This window comes from Macadamia integrifolia, chromosome 6 (genome assembly GCF_013358625.1).
Source record: "Macadamia integrifolia cultivar HAES 741 chromosome 6, SCU_Mint_v3, whole genome shotgun sequence".
Taxonomy (NCBI): domain Eukaryota; kingdom Viridiplantae; phylum Streptophyta; class Magnoliopsida; order Proteales; family Proteaceae; genus Macadamia; species Macadamia integrifolia.
In genome coordinates this window covers 10,710,430-10,727,857 of record NC_056562.1, presented here as the reverse complement: position 1 = coordinate 10,727,857, position 17,428 = coordinate 10,710,430, and the positions used below count along the sequence as shown (strand labels likewise).

Below are 17,428 nucleotides of genomic sequence, written 5' to 3'. Positions count from 1 at the left end.
TCATTACGACGAGAGAGTAGTTTCTACCTTGTCTATTAGGAGTGTAAATGACCATAGATTCTAACTTTTTTAACTTTGATCTAAGACAGATTCTAGAATATGAATTTTATGAATAAAAAACTATAATCTAACATATATCCAAGACAGCTTCTAGAATATGAATTTCATGAATAAGAAATTCTAATCAAGCATAGAAGTAACATGACAAGAAGAAAAATGTTGCCTCACTTACATGATCCACACAAATGGAATGTACTACATCATCATCCATCTCTAGATCAAAGATCTTTGAAACAAGGACCAGTATAAAGAAGAAACATAAAGATTAGCTTTGAATTTCTTCCCTTTATATTGTCTTGTTAGGAAAAATAACTTTGTTCTCATCGAAACTATGAATAGTCAGTGTCTTCACTTAAAATGTGGGCCAGGGGAACAGTCAAATTCAAACAATGTGTCCTCTTCCTTAGCAAGTTGAAGTGTTTAGAATTAAGATTAATAATCCACAGCCAAATCTTAATTTATACCAAATATAAACATAATAACATAAGGTTTCCTATTATCTAAGACTTTAACAGTTCTTGAACCTCACTCTATAAATACCACCTTCCATCTGTTCTCATCATCTCAACCAACCCACCAAGGTCTTCCCTATTGACAAAATTTATTCTTTCTTCTCACATCATCCTTTGAGGTTTCATACTTAGCAAAATAGAAATGGGTGTGACCACCATTAGCACCGAGTTCAGCAGCCCAATCCCTCCTGCTAGGCTTTTCAAGGCTGCAATCCTTGATGCACACAACTTACTTCCCAAGATCCTTCCCGACAAGATTAAATCCATTGAGATTCAAGGTGATGGTGGTGCTGGATCTATCAAACAGATCAACTTGGCTGATGGTTTGTCATTTTTTTATCTCTCCCTTTTTTTTTTTTTTTTTTTCAAAACGACGGATATTCAGGTCTTGGGCTTGACTAGTCTCTCTATATCTTTTTTATTTGTAATTTTATATTGAAACAGATGGAGCGGTAGAACTTATAATGGACAAAGATTTAACAAAATTTTCTTCATCTAAAATGCAGATGGTCCTTTCGACTTCATCAAGCATCGGATCGAAGAAGTCGATGGACAGAATTTTAAGTGCAAGTTTACTCTGATCGAAGGTGCTGTCATAGGTGAAAAGATTGAAAAGGTTGTGGATACGGTTCAGTTTGTGGCCTCTGCAGACGGGGGATCCATATGTAAGGGTACTTCTGAATTTTACACTATTGGTGACTACACTATGGGTGAAGATGAAATCCAGATGGGCAAGGACATGGCCACTGGGACGTTCAAGATGGTGGAAGAGTACCTCTTGCAGAACCCAACTGCCTATGCTTAAGAGTTTATTTTAATTGATCTAAAACATCAATAGAGCTATTATGACTCAATATCAAAAGGTCATCCATAGTGTTTGTGCCTTTTTTTTATTGGGGATGGATAGGTTTGGAATGAGAGGGTTAAGGATTTGATTATGCTTTAATAAAGTGTATGTGCTAGAAATGTTTGGTTGGACATAAGATGAAAAAAATCTATTTCATGGTAATTAATTAATTTCTGGATTCATATACTTTCAAATAAATAGCATAAACATCACACTCTTTTAAAAAGAGGCTGAACCGCGTACATCACTCATTGAACTATTAGTTGTTATTTATAAGCTAATAGATTATATGTATGCATATAAAGAAACATATATAGTGAAATTTGAATTATTCGTAGTTTCTAAGAATTTCTTATTTAGTTATTAACTTTGAGTTTGACCTAAGCGCAACTTCAAAGATATGATTTTTATGGTTTATTATGATATATACTCTGCCATACGTAGCAGAGGCTGATAATTGATTAATGGCTGATACCGTATTGGTGTAAAGGTATGGAGAAAATGTAAATTAAAATCATCTGAAACATCAATTTAAAAAAAAATTAGGATAAAATCATTGGATAGACCCATTTCGGTGTTGACTGAGACTGATATCATTACCAATATTGATTACTTAAACCATGTGGACAATCAAAGATTGTAGTAAATAATGCACCAAATAGAATTAAGATTTAAAAACTTATATAATGGCCTTTTCACCAAGTTGAAGTCACTATTCATAATTGAGGAACTTGTCAACCAAAGTGCATGTTTTCACTAACTTTTACTTGCAATGATAAAAGAAAATAATCAAGATATTGGGAAAGATGATGGGGCTAAGTCGTACCACCGGTCATTTTCTTCAAAACATATTTGCCTCCTATGGTACAATAGTGGGCTCTTGCAAATCAACCTCTAATCTGAAATAGTTCTTTAGACCCTACCAGTTGTTGATGCATTTAATAACCTAGCGTGATAGAACTCTATAATTTGTGCTCAACAAATTCAAGGCAAAGAGCCAAAGACATCAAAAAACAAGTGAAAAAGCAATATGAAGTAGCCTCAAAGAGAGGAGAGAATATAGAGTGAATGTGAAAGCAAGAGAAGATTTTCAAATTATATATATATATATATATATAGTCAAATTCATATATCTACTTATAGAGGAAAGGCGTCTCTTGGACATAACTAGGATTTGGGATTGTGCCGATAAGTGTACAATCCCAGGTTTGATTCTCCATTTGTGTATTTGTAATTTAAGTGGAGACCGTAATGGTGGGTTGCTGCGCTAGTTTTCCCGAGGATTAATCGAGGTGTGCATAAGCTGGTGCATACACCTTGGATAAAAAGAAAAAAAAAAAGGTCTCCTTCTATTTGGCCAGTTCCTAAGTTGTATACTAGCATGTTTAATAGAGCATCACATCCAACCCTAATATAGGTATCCAGGTTGAAAAAGAATAAATTATATGAAATAGGAAAAATGAAATAAATAGGGGGATAAAACTTGAGCATAACTTTGCCCAAGCTGCCGAAGTTCTCTTGTTAAGGATTAAGTCATAACATAGTTCAGGAAAATCATTTTGTATGTGTGTGGAAAGGTGGACCAAGCTTGAATATCAAGCTGCCTACATATCCTCAGTAGGGATCAGGTTGAATGAAGTTCCAACTATGGATTTATGGTCTTTGATCGAATATCTGTTTTTGGCAGATGAAGTCCAATTCAGCTGATTCAGTTTGTGGCCTCTCCAAACAGGGGGATCCATCTGAACTTTACACCATTGGTGACTACACGATAGGTGAAGATGAAATCCAGATGGGCAAAGTCATGGCCACTAATACATTCAAGATGGTCGAATGTTACCTCTTGCAGAACCTTGATGCTTATATTTATGAGTTTCTTTTAGTTATTCTATAGCATCGACAGAGCTATTGTGGCTACCCAAGTCCATCGCACTTGAACAAGATCTGGAAGGGAACTCATCGGGACTCATCGGGCACGCAGGGGCAAGCCATACCTTATCCATCCTCACTAAAACCAGAGACCCCTTTCTTACTTTCCTCCCTTCAAAACCAAAACTTGAGTCTTCTCTTTCACAATTCAAGAGGTTTCGTCAGGAAATGAAAGAAAAGATTTACGATTCTCATTCGACCTTTCCATTTCTCAAACACTTCGGCCATTAATTTTCCCCTATTTGCAACTTACTATTTCATTTCTCTCTATCTCTCAAGTAGACTCAAATTCAATCAAATAACCTCTATTTGTGTGCATGAATCCTAGTGTACATATGTACATACTCCAACCATGTTTGTCTATTTCACAAACAAGTTCAGACATGGATGAATGGTTTCCCTCTTGCAGTAGAGTGTTTCAATCTTAACTCTATCCGCAATATGAAAAAGACATTAAAGTTGAAAAAAGGTGAATTAGAGAACTCTGAAGTTTTTTCAGTCAAATTAGATGGAGTTCATCCATTTTCTGATGGTTATTAAATTTGTAAAGTTAATTGCTTATGGATTGGATTGTATTTGAATGCTTATTTTGGATCAACACAACCTAGCGCATTCATTTTTTACCATTTCATGGACAATCTATCCACAATCTACTACATGATGTTTTGGCCTGAATGTCTTTTTTATGCCTATTTGGAAGAGTGGTTCTTTGAGTAAATTGATGAAATATTGTCTAATTTTGTTCCGGTGGTTCTAGGAATTAATTAGATGTAGTTCTTAATCCTTAAGTGTCAGGGAGGATTAACGGAGATAAAAATCAAACTCATCATTATCTCAACTTAATGAGGTCGACTACATGAATCTATATAAAACAAAATAGAAAAGGTCCAAACAGAAGTGGGGGTGGGGAGAGATGACCCCAGATAGAATAATTTTGTTTTAGAAGCTTGCATGATGATGGGGAGAACTTAAATTTTTCGACTTATTGCTTGTAGAAAAAGTTGCCAAAGAAATGGACACTTCTATCAAACTTGAATATCCTCTAGTAGTTTTTTAATTTGATTTATCTTTATTGTTTTATTTTTTGCTAGGTTCCTGGAATAATACATTTGGTGTTGGAATATTGCAGAGGGGACAATCTTTCTATACATATTCAACGTCATGATGGAAGAGTTTCAAAAGCAACTGTGAACCACTTCATACAACAGTTAGGTGCATATACGGACATATTTTTTGTCTCTTAAATAAACCATTTGGGACAAATATAAATTCGTTACTAAATTTTGACTATTTGGGACAAAAACTATAACGTTGCAATATTTGAGACGGATTATTTCCATTGCTACTGTGCTGTCCCTATATCTCTAACAAATGGGACAGAAAACTTACCATCTCAATTTTTAAGACGGATATTTCCATTGTAATTGGATTGATTTTAGGGACAGACGTAATTTATGTCCCCTAAATAAATCATTCGGGACGGATATAATTTCGTTGCTACATATCTAGCAGTTGGGATCACTGTTAGCAAAAACGCGTCTAAAACTCCATTTTAAACACATTCTCATTTTTTATCGTTTAAAACACGTTTTCCCATATGCTTATCAAAGATACTTAGAAAACAGTAAACGGCAAGCATTTCCGTTCTAAACATGTTCTCGTTTTTTGACTTTTTTAAGACTTAACTTGTTGAACATGTCTACTTAATTGACCATATCTTTCTCCCTCGAACTTTGATCTACCTGATTCTTTCACCGACTTGAAGCTAACTCAATGGCCTGTATTTCTCATGATATCACTATCAACTTAATATCAATTTATGGATCCCAAAATTGAGATACAAACTAATGCATTTGCTAAAAAATGTTTCTAAAGTGATGACTACTAGCTCAAACTGAACATACATTACTCCAAGAGTGTGTTGACTATGTTGACAACAATGAACAACATCATATACATAATACTTGGACATGTGTGATGTATGAATTTAGAATTGGTAGTGGATGATATTCAATTATATATCATAAAACTTATAATAATACATGATATATATATGCATTAGTGTTGAATACTGTTGCTATTTTGAACATTAGATGCAAGTATTCATGTAATAATTCCTTAATTTATACAAGTAAAGTACCATTTTTTTGGTTTCATTTTTTTAAAATCTACATGTTTAAAACTCGTACCATCCGTTTTTCGTTTTTTGTCATTCTCTGTTTTATTGGCCTTTTATTTGACCGTATCTTTAAAAAAAATTTACTGTTTAAAACCCATATCGTTATTTTCGGTTTTTTTACAGTTCCCGTTTTTGCTAACAGTGGTTGGGATAGATATCTTACCGTCACAATATTTGAGACGGATTTTTTTATTTTTGTGACAGAATTTTTCTGTGGCTATTATGATTAAATTCATGCTTTATTGAATTTACATCTATTATGATGGAATTTTTCCGTCCCCAAATATATCATTCTGTCGCTACATATCTAAAAATATTCCACAAAACAAATTGCGGGATGAAAATTTTCCGTCCCAAAATTGGAGACGGATAACAAACCGTCCCTAAATTAAAAAAAAAAAAAATCCTCCCAAATCTGCACGCTCAAATCTCTGAATCGCTTTAAATTCGAACGAACCGAAAACTATAAGATTAATTCGATTCATTTTTTTCATTGAAGACGAAAATTTCCGGTGCTAAATTAGAGACGGATAATTAACTGTCCTAAATTAAAGAAATTTCTTCAAATTCCCTTCCCACTTACCTGCGCGGTCAAATCTCTCTAAAATCCCAATTTCGTATCAATACTTTCTCATTCTCTCTTCTCTACAAACCCTCATCTCGCCGAACTCCCTATCTTGTTGATCTAGTTCTCCTTTACCTTTGCATTCATTGATTCAAGAGGGGAAGGAGAAGAAAAATCAAGAAGAAGAAGAATAATTGAGAGGAAGAACTCAGAGAGAGATCACAGGAGAAGGGGTTTCAAAGAGGAGATTGCAGGAGAAGGGGTTTCAGAGAGAAGAAAGATAGCTGAGAGAGAGAGAAGGTTCCAGAGAAGGAGATGACTGGTGAGAAGGGGTTTCAGAGAGAAGGTTCCAGGGAGAAAAATCACAGATTAAAGAAAGGCGACTTTGGCTGGTTAGAAGTGAGGAGTTCAGTAGAAGCAGATCGGTTCTTTCGATCTTGAGAAAAACAGAAGATCTCTAACTTGGAACAACCATCCATCTTTGAAGATTGAAGGTAAAGCTCTCCCTATTTTTGCCCTTTAAGATCATTTTCTTGATTTTATTTTAGCATATTAATGGTGATTCATGGACGGTGTGGCTGAAATCAATGAGTTAATTTAGATTTGTCTGCCGAACTGCATAGATATTGGAATGGTTCCTAGCTAGCAAGACACTACCTTGATTGATATTATTAATTGTGCTAACGTTTACTAGCTTTATCTGAATCAACTAAATATCACCATGTTTAAAATATTCATGTCTAAGCTTTAAGGTTCTAAGATTCTGGTTAGAGCTTCCATGAAATTAGTAAACCCTGAAGAGGAGATATGTTTGGCATGAGGCAACACAACATATACACAATCTGGCTCAACCTGAATCTGGGCTAGATTGTTATTAGATTTCTAACCCAGTGAATAGCAGCAAGCCTAATGTGAAACCAGCTTGGGTTTGATTGTGCTCAATCTGAGCAATGCTGAGAGTTGAAAGCCCGAATTTTAACCATTTTTTCTTTAATTATTTAATGAAACATGAATTTTCCTCCCCATATTACAGAAGTGTAGCCCTGCCACAAACATTCATATTCAAGGATTGCAATCCTCCAACCCGTAATTTTGTTGGTCTGAGCAGCAATTTACAATTATGCAGCAGCATAACATGAGTAGGGGAGAAGGCCAAAAGGAAAAACAGGAAAAAATCAGAAAACCATGGGAAGGAGAGTACAAAAAAGCAGTGTAGATGTAAAAATCAGCTCCCAAAGACATAAAACGAAGAGAAGCAGAAGGCTATAGTCATAGTTGTAATGGACCATCCTAGTCATGGTATAATAGTTGGTCTAACTGTTCTAAGCTCTTATCAGAGGTGGAGTTAGATCAAGTAAAATCAGCAAACTAATTTTTTTCTCTCACCAATGGCCCCCGGAGTAATACATTTACTGGCCATCTATAGCTTAATAGAGTCTCTTCTCAACATCCATTGTAGCTTTTGGGCTCCCTACTCTCTCATCCATGCTTGTGTACCTTCCAATTATATCTTACCTTTTTTTTTTTTCTGAAGTAAAAAAAAAAGAAGAAAGAAGAAAAGAAAAGAAACTAGGCCTCAATCTCTTTCCTCTGAGGAGATGTGATCCTATAAACATGCTCTTTAGCTGTGCACTTGTACACTTGACCAATCCGGTGACCGTTCCAAGTTTTAGAACCTTGGTGCCCAACCCTCTTTACCCAAAAATATGGCATCATTGCCCTTATTCCCCTCCCTCCACCCTCTGCTCTATCCTCTCTAGTCACTGCCTGCCCTCTGTCGGGAGCCCTTGTTTCTCATAGAGAAGGCCAGAACACTGCTCTGTACTCTATGGTCACTGCCTGTCCTCTGTCGTGAGTCCTTGTCACTCACAGAGGAGGCCAGTACATTGTTCCTCAGTCCATCCACATGTGGATGGTGAGCTATCCCTGCCAGACACTTGGATCTACATCTCCCTCAGCTTGCTTAATCTACAATATCTTCTCTGCTTCAGACTTCAGCATTCTCATTTGCTGTCATCCTCAATTTAGTAGCTATTGTGGCATTCAAAAGAAAGAAGGTGTGGCTTTTCTTTTATTGAGTTGGAGGCTATAGTTTTTATCTCGATATTAAAAAGCTGGAATCTGTTCACAAGTGGAAGTGCTTCAATAAAAAGGGGCACCCGAAACCAACTTATCGTCACACGGAAAAATGCTCAGGTTTATTTTTAAGATTGCCTATTTTACTGCTGGTTGGAATAGTTGATGCAACATATCTGTTTTCCAAGATCTATTATTGTATTCAATTAGATCTGAAACCATGTTTAATGCACACCCATCAGACCTTGATATCTAAATCTTGAAATTTGGTTGTGATGGAACCCGATTATCAGACCATATTTTCAAGATAGAGCTTCATGGTGTATGTAGTTTGCTAATGATTTAGTTTTGGTAATGCAAACAAAATCTCGAAATGTGATTTTTTTTTTCTTCTTAATGTTTAGCTTATAATCAAGGAATTGATAATATAAATAACTATCAGTATGTCTTTACTCTTTTTTTTCACTAAAATTCAGAATATTATTAAAGAAAAGAACTAAAAGAATTTCTCTTCTCTTTTATTTCTTTTATTTCCATTATTTCTATTTAGTTCCTCAATGACTTGTTATGGCATGATTTTATAATTCCAATGCATGTTGCTAATGTTGTTTTGTATTTTTTTAATCTCACGTAATCCATAATGTGATCAATATTTGTGACATGTTCTTAACTCCAAAGCATGTAAATCTGTTTCTTCTCTTTTGCCACCTCTTTTATTGATTTTTTAGTGATGATATGAGATATTTGAGCCGTAGAAACTTTTGTTCAACTCCTTTGTAGACACTTCTTCTTTCTTAATGCTTCCCAATGAGGCTAATGTTGTTTTTATGAATACATGGTGAATCTTGTAATCCACCTTTCCTGTTCAATCCTCTGTTCACCTCTATGGGTATTTGAGCTAGCTTTACCTTCTTTCACTAAATACTCTAAATGGTTCAAACTGTATTTGTACAAGAATCTAATGGTCTCTTCAATGGAATCACATTCTATTACTTTTCTTGTTTGATGGTTGTGCTTGCATCATAAGCTTGGATATCACTCTAATTAAAACATCCAATGCCAATTACCTTGCTATCATGGTCACTTGAGCTCTGTAATTTCACTCTAACTATGTTATCATGATAAATGGATGGATATTGGTCTAAAGGATTTATGTTTTGGATTTTCTTTTTCGGTTCTCTTTTTTTCTTTGAGTTTGACTTTTGAAAGAGATGATTATCTAATGAACACTATAGTTGCAGTTTAAACTTATTAGCTGCAGTTCAAACTTTTTTTATTAATTTGAATCCAAACCTATGATCCAAGAGTATGTTGAATTTCTTAATTTTTTCAGTGAAAAGTAATTCACTTTATAACTTTCTAAAAATGTTCCTTGTAATGGATACACCTGTAGGAATTTGAATATAGGATTTAGGCCTTTCTCCACTTAATTTATTTGTGATTTGTTCTTCCAACAGAGAATTTAGGTAGAATAATGTTTAGATGACGGTTAGAATTTAATAGACTTGGATCTCCCTCAATTTTTTTTTTTTTACTGAGTGCCAATCATTCAATATATTATATTAATGTTTATCATGCTTATTCTTCATAGGTTGAAGTTGTTACAGGATATTATTGAATGTTAAGGACAAAGATATTTGGAGAAGAAAATAGTTTTATCTATCATTTTGTTTGATGTCGATGTAAGTTTTAAATTTGTATACATTTATCTCAAGTTATTAATTTTGGATGATGGAAATATTAAATGTCTACTTGGATCAACTAATGTGTAACAAAAGGGTAATATATGTATACGAAAAAACACATTTTTTTTTTTTATTTACTTTTACACCTTTAGCGACGGATTTTTACTGTCCCTAAAGAACTATTGTTTTTAAGACAGAATCTTCCATCCCAATTGCCCATAGTTTACGATAATAAAAATCTGTCTCAAATAATTTAGGCTCTTTTGTGACAGAAATAAATTGTCACTACATGGCCTGACAACACACTATTCACGACAGAAATTTCTGTCTCTTATTTTGTTTTTTGCAATGGAATATTCCCGTCTCAAAATCTGTTGCAATTGATCCTTAGGGACGGAAAAAAATTTCCGTCTCATAAATTATGCGATGGCTATTGTAACAACAGTTGTGTGACGGAAATTTATACTCTCCCTAATAGGTATTAGCGACAGTATTTTCGTATTTATGATAAATAATTTCCGTCTCGAAAACCCTTTTTTTTTTTGTAGCCTAATGGATTTGAACCATCAATTCTTAGGGAATCACAAGTGCTCTACTTGTTTGAGCTAAAGACTTATATAAGAAGAAAATAAGAAAAATTATGTTTGAAAATATTCAAAAGTCAACTTAGAATATAATTGCAACATTTTTTAGAGTAACAGAACAAAAATGTTGAGATGTCTCACCTTCAAATTTTGTAACAACAAAGAGTGCTATATAGTTAGAATGTGATCTTACTTCTAAAATGTTTTGTAATAAACCATTCATCATCTAAACTAGAACATTGTCCATCACAATATTATATCTCCTGGGACCAATCTAGGGAGGGGGAGAGAAGAGCGGAAGGTCCTAAGAAGATCCATATCTCTATTCCTGCTTGTGGCAAGACAACCAACACAATTGTGAAGAATTTTATTCCTCATTTCAAAAGTAATAGCATCCTGAATATGCTCCAAAATACGTGAAGTGGTTGTCCATCTTTTTGTTCTTTTTCCACCAGATATGATGAATAGTTACACTAAAAGCCAACTTGCCAAGAGATTTACAAGAGGTTTACCATTAAATATTTCAAAGTACATCTCTATTCTCTTTCAATTTGAAGGATAATTTGTGGACTCAACTAAAGTTTTCAAAGGATACTTCCCCAAATAGACTTTGAAAAAGAACATTAAGAATATGAATGCTCAAGGCTTTCAAAAGAATTAAGCAAAAGCATCAATTTGAAATTGAAATATTCTTATGCATAAGAAAGTCTAGGGTTGGAAGGTAATTGGTCATGGTTCTTCAAATAGTGAAATAATGTTTGAAATAACAAGGAGAGCCAGACCAAATTGTACCACAGGACAATTGGGGCAATAGAACAAAGTTAGCTAAAAAATAATAATATATATATATATATATATTAACCGAATAGTTGGAAGCTATTCCACATCTCAATTAGGGCATTGGAAGTACCTGGAGGAGGGTCCCAAACACCATCCATAAGAATAGACGACACCTTAGCCAACCTACCAGATCTCATATCTTACCTAATTCTATCACCATATTTAGCAATTAGAACCCCATTAGGGTGTCACTTATCAAGCCAAAGGTAAGTCTTAAAATCATCATCGAGGAAACTTGGCGGACACTGGCGGAGGCCACCTCAGAGGCTGACTTGTGTCAGATTGCAATTTCTGCTGGAAGATGGGTACCTTCTATTCAAATATAAAATTTTTGGAACCCAATCAGAACTTGATCCTGGAGGAAAGCCCTAGGTCTGCTCATCCTTTTCCCCCTCTTCTTCTTCTTCTTCTCCCTCCTTCCTCTCTTCTATTTGAGCGAAGATAGCATAAGTCGGTCTGCTCATTTTGCTTGAAGATTTTTCTATATCTAACATTTGTTGTGCTCTATTCAGCCCTATGCTCTTTGTGTTTCTCCGTTCTCCCAAGTTTCACAAAGCCCAGAGGAGAAAAACATATCATAATTGCCCAAGTTTGCCTGAGATCATTGGCCATTATATGCACATTGGTTGGGTTTGATGCCACCTACAACTATGAGCCAACTTTCCAGTATGATTTAGATTGAGAATGAGAAATAGAAATACCTATAAATTATTGCGGTGGCTGCAATTATATAAGCATGTTCAGCCCCACTTTTGTTTTGAGTTTTTGGAAGGAATTAATGAAAATGCTAACCACGGATCTGCTATCTTCGTTCGAATGAGAGAGAGGAAGAAGATCGGATTTCCCCACTAAAGCTACTTCATTCAAATAGAAGGGAGGAAGGAGGAACAAGAAGATCAGTGGGGGAAAGGATGAGTCCATCCTCCTAGAGCTTTCACAGAGGATCAGCAGGATTTTCACAGAACATCGGCTTCTAATCGGTGAGCAAATCTCTTTGAATAGAAGAGAGGAAGGATGGAGAAGAAGATGAAAAGGGGGAAAAAACACTAGGGTTGTGCGACAATCTCATACCCGAATAGCTTGTCCTAGTCCTAAACCGTCCTTGCAATCTAGCCGTCCACGTGTCAGAATACATGTGTTGTCATCATAACTGGTCTCCCCCAGTGTCCACCAAGTTTCCTCACAGTAGAGGATTTCGATCCGAAAATATGTGCTATCACTACACAAAATGGTAGCATTCCATGAACACATATATACTTGGGAAAATTACCTGATTACCCACTTTTGAGTTTCGTTTTACTAAATTACCCAATTTATATTTCAGCTAACAACAATCTTCATAAACAAGTTTGGGTTTACAAAAGTACCCAGAACAACAATTCTCCAGTGATTCTCCCTCGACTATTTATTATTATTTTTTTTATCATTTATCATTTTACCCCTTTCTTGTATCCTACCTTCTCAGATATCCGATCACCTTCCCTGCAACCCTCGCCATCCCAGAACAATGAGGGTTGCTAACGCTACTAGCCTAATGTGACTGTCTGGAGACTCTGGACTCAGTAGAGAGAGAGAGAGAGAGAGATCAGGTGATGCAGCACCACGAGGCAGCTCAAGCAGAACACTGGTAGGGAGCCGCTCTCCTGCAAATCCAATATGCTGAAAACCTTCCTCGGCCTCATAATCTCCATTCCCTGTCGACAACTTTAAAGAGAAATCAGATGAAGGTGAAGGTGAGACAGCAGCACTTTCATTTCCAGAAACTGATACGGACAAGCAAGTAGTGGTATTGGGCTCTCCACTATGTTGATGAAGGCGATGCATTCTTGGCCAGTCATCTAAGAAGTGAGGAACTAACCCTCGACCCACTGGCCTCCCTCTCCCACTGAAACACCGCTTTTCTCAATTCCCAGGTCTCCACTAGTTCTAGCTTTACCCTCAAAGGATCTAAAACAAATAAACAATGAAACGTCATTAGAAATTCAATAGTTAGTTAACAATTTCCATCCATCAAAGATTCTTTAATCAGGTTTGCTTTTAGGGCAAAGCAAGTCTCCTAGTTGATCCCCTCCCAAACAACCATGGCCGCTACAGCTTAGTTCTGCAACTTGGGCTTCTTCACATTTCCTTCAATAAACCTAAGGAGGCAGAAAAAACAGCAGCAGAAAACACATCTTACCTATGGTTGAGATGAAGAAGATCAATGGAAGGTGAGGAGCTACAAAAGGAAAAAGGGGATCCACTAGCCATCGCACTTAAGGACGATGATGCCGTAATCTAGGTGGGATTCAGACCACTACTAGCAACTCCGATAGAGGTGGGAGTAGGGATTTCCACAGGCTTTCTTGAACGGTTTTTGTCGAGAGAGGCTTTTCTTGATGGGATAAAGAAGTTCAGGGAGGTGATCGGACATTAGAGACATCGGAGGAGGCGGTAGGGTGGAAGAGATTGGGGGTAAAAAAAAAAAAAGAATCACTATTTTGGATAGTTTTGTAAATCCAAACTTGATTTTGGAGATTCATGTTAACTGAAACACAAGTAGAGTAATTTTGTAAAGTGAAACATAAAAGTGGATAATCAAGTAATTTTCCCTATATACTAAGTTTTATTTCAAGGGAAGTTAACATCTAGCTGACTCCCAAGCTAGGAGGGCATTACGATGACATGTACTGGTTTCCAATCTATGGATCCGAGAGTGTTGCTCTACTCCCACCATAACTGTTTCACATTATGAATAAATAAAGTTCGCATGGTGGAGGCATTACTCCACCTTCTTTCGTCCCCCAAAAAAAATCACATGCAACCTCCCAACTCCAGCTCCATCCCCCTTCATCTCTTTCTCCTCTTCACTTCTTGTTAGCTCTAATCCTGTCCAACCACTCTCCCTGCAACTTTCGGCCCCTCTTCCCCTCCCTCAATTCCTGCAAATACGCCCTCTCTGAACCTATGGTGTCTGAGATTGAAATTACACCAAATTCCAAAAGCCCGTGATTAAATTACAACAAAATTCCATTGGGTTGGAGGAACTGCAACATTAAACTATTTAATCGAGAGAGAGAGAGAAAGAGAGGTGACACCAACTATCCCACCTTGCTTTTTGCTTTTTTATTTCTTATCCTCCTCTTCGTTCTACTCTAGTTCCAATGTCCCACCTGTGAATTCCATTTTGTTTTTCCTTATCAGTTACCGCAAGATCTACATTCTACCTTGTTATTGTTTTTGCTCTCAAATCTGTAGAAACACAACCCTAAAACGATGCAGAAGATAATGGAAAAACAAAACAAACAATGCACATGGATTTTACGAGGTTTGGCAAGGTTGCCTATGTCCTCGGTGAGATGAGATCCTACTTCACTATCAATGGAGAATAGGTTACAGCGCTCGTCCTCACACCTCTACAAATATATAGCGAAAAAAACCCTAATCCGGATTAAACTACAATTGCCCTCAAATAAAAAATTCGAGCGGGGGGCTGCGTCCCCCTACACCCCCTGCTATGCAGGGGGCCTCCTGTCCCCTTGCAACCCCCACGGCCCGCTAACCCGCTAGCGGGACCGCCGTCTTGCCTATCTAGGTGCTGGACCAGTACTCCCTGGATTAAACTGCGACGGAATACAAGACATCATACACCAACAATCTCCACCTTGGCTTGAATTCTGTCGAGCCTCCTGTAAAGATAACTTGTAGACGTCTTCATTATTGTACCTCATTAGAGGCACAAACCCGCACCTGGTGCATCCCTCATCTTCAACAATGAGTAATATTAATCAAGTCCAAACAGGACTCGAACTTCTCTGTAGTAACTGGCTTTGTAAACATATCTGTAGGATTGAGATCTGTATGAATTTTTCTCAAATGAATACTGCCTTCTGACACAAGCTCCTTGATCTTGTGAAATCTCATAATTAATATGCTTTGTCCTTGCATGAAACACCTGATTCTTTGTAAGATGTATGGCACTTTGACTGTCACAATGTAACACTGTACCTCTTTGCTCCAACCCCAACTCATGAACCAATCCAGCCAACCAGACTCCTTCCTTGGCAGCCTCAACTGCTGCCATGTACTCTGCCTCTGTAGTGGACAATGCAATTGTAGACTGAAGCATCGCCCTCCATGATATAAGTCCACCAGCCAATATAAACACATACCCTGTAGTAGACCTCCTCTTGTCTAAGTCACCAGCATAGTCAGAATCAACATAACCTGCCAATTCTGCAGAGCTTCCCTTGCCACTGAACATAACACCTATATCTTTAGTCTTGCTCAAATATCTGAAGATCCACTTAATTGCATTCCAATGCTCCTTCCCTGGATTACTCATGTATCTGCTAACAACACTGACTGCATGAGACAAATCCGGCCTGCTACAAACCATATCATACATGAGACTCCCAACTGCGCTAGCATAAGGGACTTGAGACATCTGCTCCACCTCCTCATGTGTTGTAGGGTATTCCCTTTCAGATAACTTGAAGTGGTCAGCTAACGGAGTGCTAACCGGCTTAGCTTTTTCCATATTGAAACGCTCTAGTACCTTTTCAATATACCTCTTCTGAGTTACCCAAAGTTTACCTGCATTTCTATCTCTAAGGATTTCCATGCCAAGGATCTTCTTAGCGGCACCAAGATCATTCATCTCAAATTCAGCACTCAACAAAGACTTCAAAGAGACTATATCATGTTTGTTCTTTGCAGCAATGAATATGTCAGCAACATAAAGCATCAACAAAATAATGGAATTATCACTTGACACTTTATAATAAACACAACTATCATACTCACTTCTTGTGTAGCCAATCTTCATCATGTGGGAATCAAAGCGCTTGTACCACTGTCTAGGAGATTGCTTAAGGCCATAAAGCGACCTCTTAAGCAGACAAACATGGTATTCCTTTCCCTGCACCTTAAAACCTTCAGGCTGCTCCATGTAAATCTGTTCCTCCAAGTCACCATGAAGAAATGCAGTTTTTTACATCAAGTTGTTCAAGCTCTAAATCATACATAGCCACCAAAGCAAGTAGTATCCTGATCGAAGTGTGTTTCACCACCGGAGAAAATATTTCATTGTAGTCTATCCCCTCCTTCTGTGCATAGCCCTTGGCCACAAGTCTAGCCTTATACCTTTCACGCTCATTCTCAGATGCTGCCTCTTTCTTACGAAAAACCCATTTACACCCAATGATTTTTCTTCCCTTGGGTTTTTCCACAATCTCTCAAGTCTTATTCTTTAGTAGAGATTCCATTTCCTCCATCATAGCTATCATCCATTTATCGTGTTGTGCATCACTCAAAGCATCATGGTAGGAAGATGGATCACCTGTACCTACAGTGAGGGCATAGGCAACCATGTCCTCAAACCCGTATCTCGTAGGTGCTTTGTGAGTACGCTTCCCTTTACCCTTTGCCACAGTATAGGGAACTTCTACTGCTTCCTGTTGTCCTGGTAAGTCACTTGATGACTCATTCTCTCTTGTTGTTTCTAACTCACCTAACTCCACCTGCACAGTAGAACCTTTTTTATTTTCATCAACTGCTTGTGAATTGTAATTTGACTTCACTATATGAGACTTATCAAACACAACATCTCTGCTAACCACAACTTTCTGTGAACTTGGATCCCACAACTTGAATCCCTTTACACCTTTCTTAAAATCAAGAAAGATACATTGCCTAGACTTTGAGTCTAACTTGGAACACTGCTCACTCTCAACATGCGCATAGGTTGGACAACCAAATATTTTTAGAATAGAATAATCTACTGGTTTTCCTGTCCATACCTCTTCAGGAATTTTACAATCAATCGCCTTTGATGGAGACCTATTGATGAGGAAACATGCCATGTTCACTGCTTCTGCCCAAAATCGCTTGCTCAACCCTGCATTAAGCCTCATACTCCGAGCTCTTTCTAGAAGTGTTCTGTTCATCCTTTCAGCTACACCATTTTGCTGTGGTGTCTTTGGAACCGTGAAGTGACGTGTAATCCCTTCAGCTTTGCACAATTCTAGAAACGGCATGTATGTGTACTCTCCTCCATTATCTATTCTCAAGTATTTAATTTTCTTTCATGTCTTCCTTTCTACCTCAGCCTTCTATTCCTTAAATTTAGTGAACACCTTACTTTTATGCTTCATAAAGTAGATCCAGACTT

At 37.0% G+C, this 17,428-nt stretch overlaps 1 protein-coding gene and 1 long non-coding RNA gene across 2 annotated transcripts; both read left to right on the top strand.

Annotated features, from left to right (window-relative positions):
- The first annotated feature begins 627 nt into the window (after positions 1-627).
- Positions 628-1,589, top strand: LOC122082809 (major strawberry allergen Fra a 1.08-like). Its single transcript, XM_042650584.1, has 2 exons — positions 628-895; positions 1,079-1,589. Exons 1-2 carry the CDS (start codon positions 715-717, stop codon positions 1,375-1,377), a joined length of 480 nt encoding a protein of 159 aa, XP_042506518.1. The 5' UTR covers positions 628-714; the 3' UTR covers positions 1,378-1,589.
- Positions 1,590-6,027: 4,438 nt separating this feature from the next.
- On the top strand, positions 6,028-9,984 carry LOC122081108. Its single transcript, XR_006141006.1, has 2 exons — positions 6,028-6,586; positions 9,760-9,984. It is a non-coding gene; the product is annotated as an uncharacterized LOC122081108 (long non-coding RNA).
- Positions 9,985-17,428: the final 7,444 nt, after the last annotated feature.

Bases quoted from the DNA above. Each gene is read 5' to 3' on its own strand.
- LOC122082809 (XM_042650584.1), top strand. From the start codon at position 715: ATGGGTGTGACCACCATTAGCACCGAGTTCAGCAGCCCAATCCCTCCT. The intron at 896-1,078 runs GTTTGTCATTTT...TCTAAAATGCAG, and splicing joins ACAGATCAACTTGGCTGATG to ATGGTCCTTTCGACTTCATC.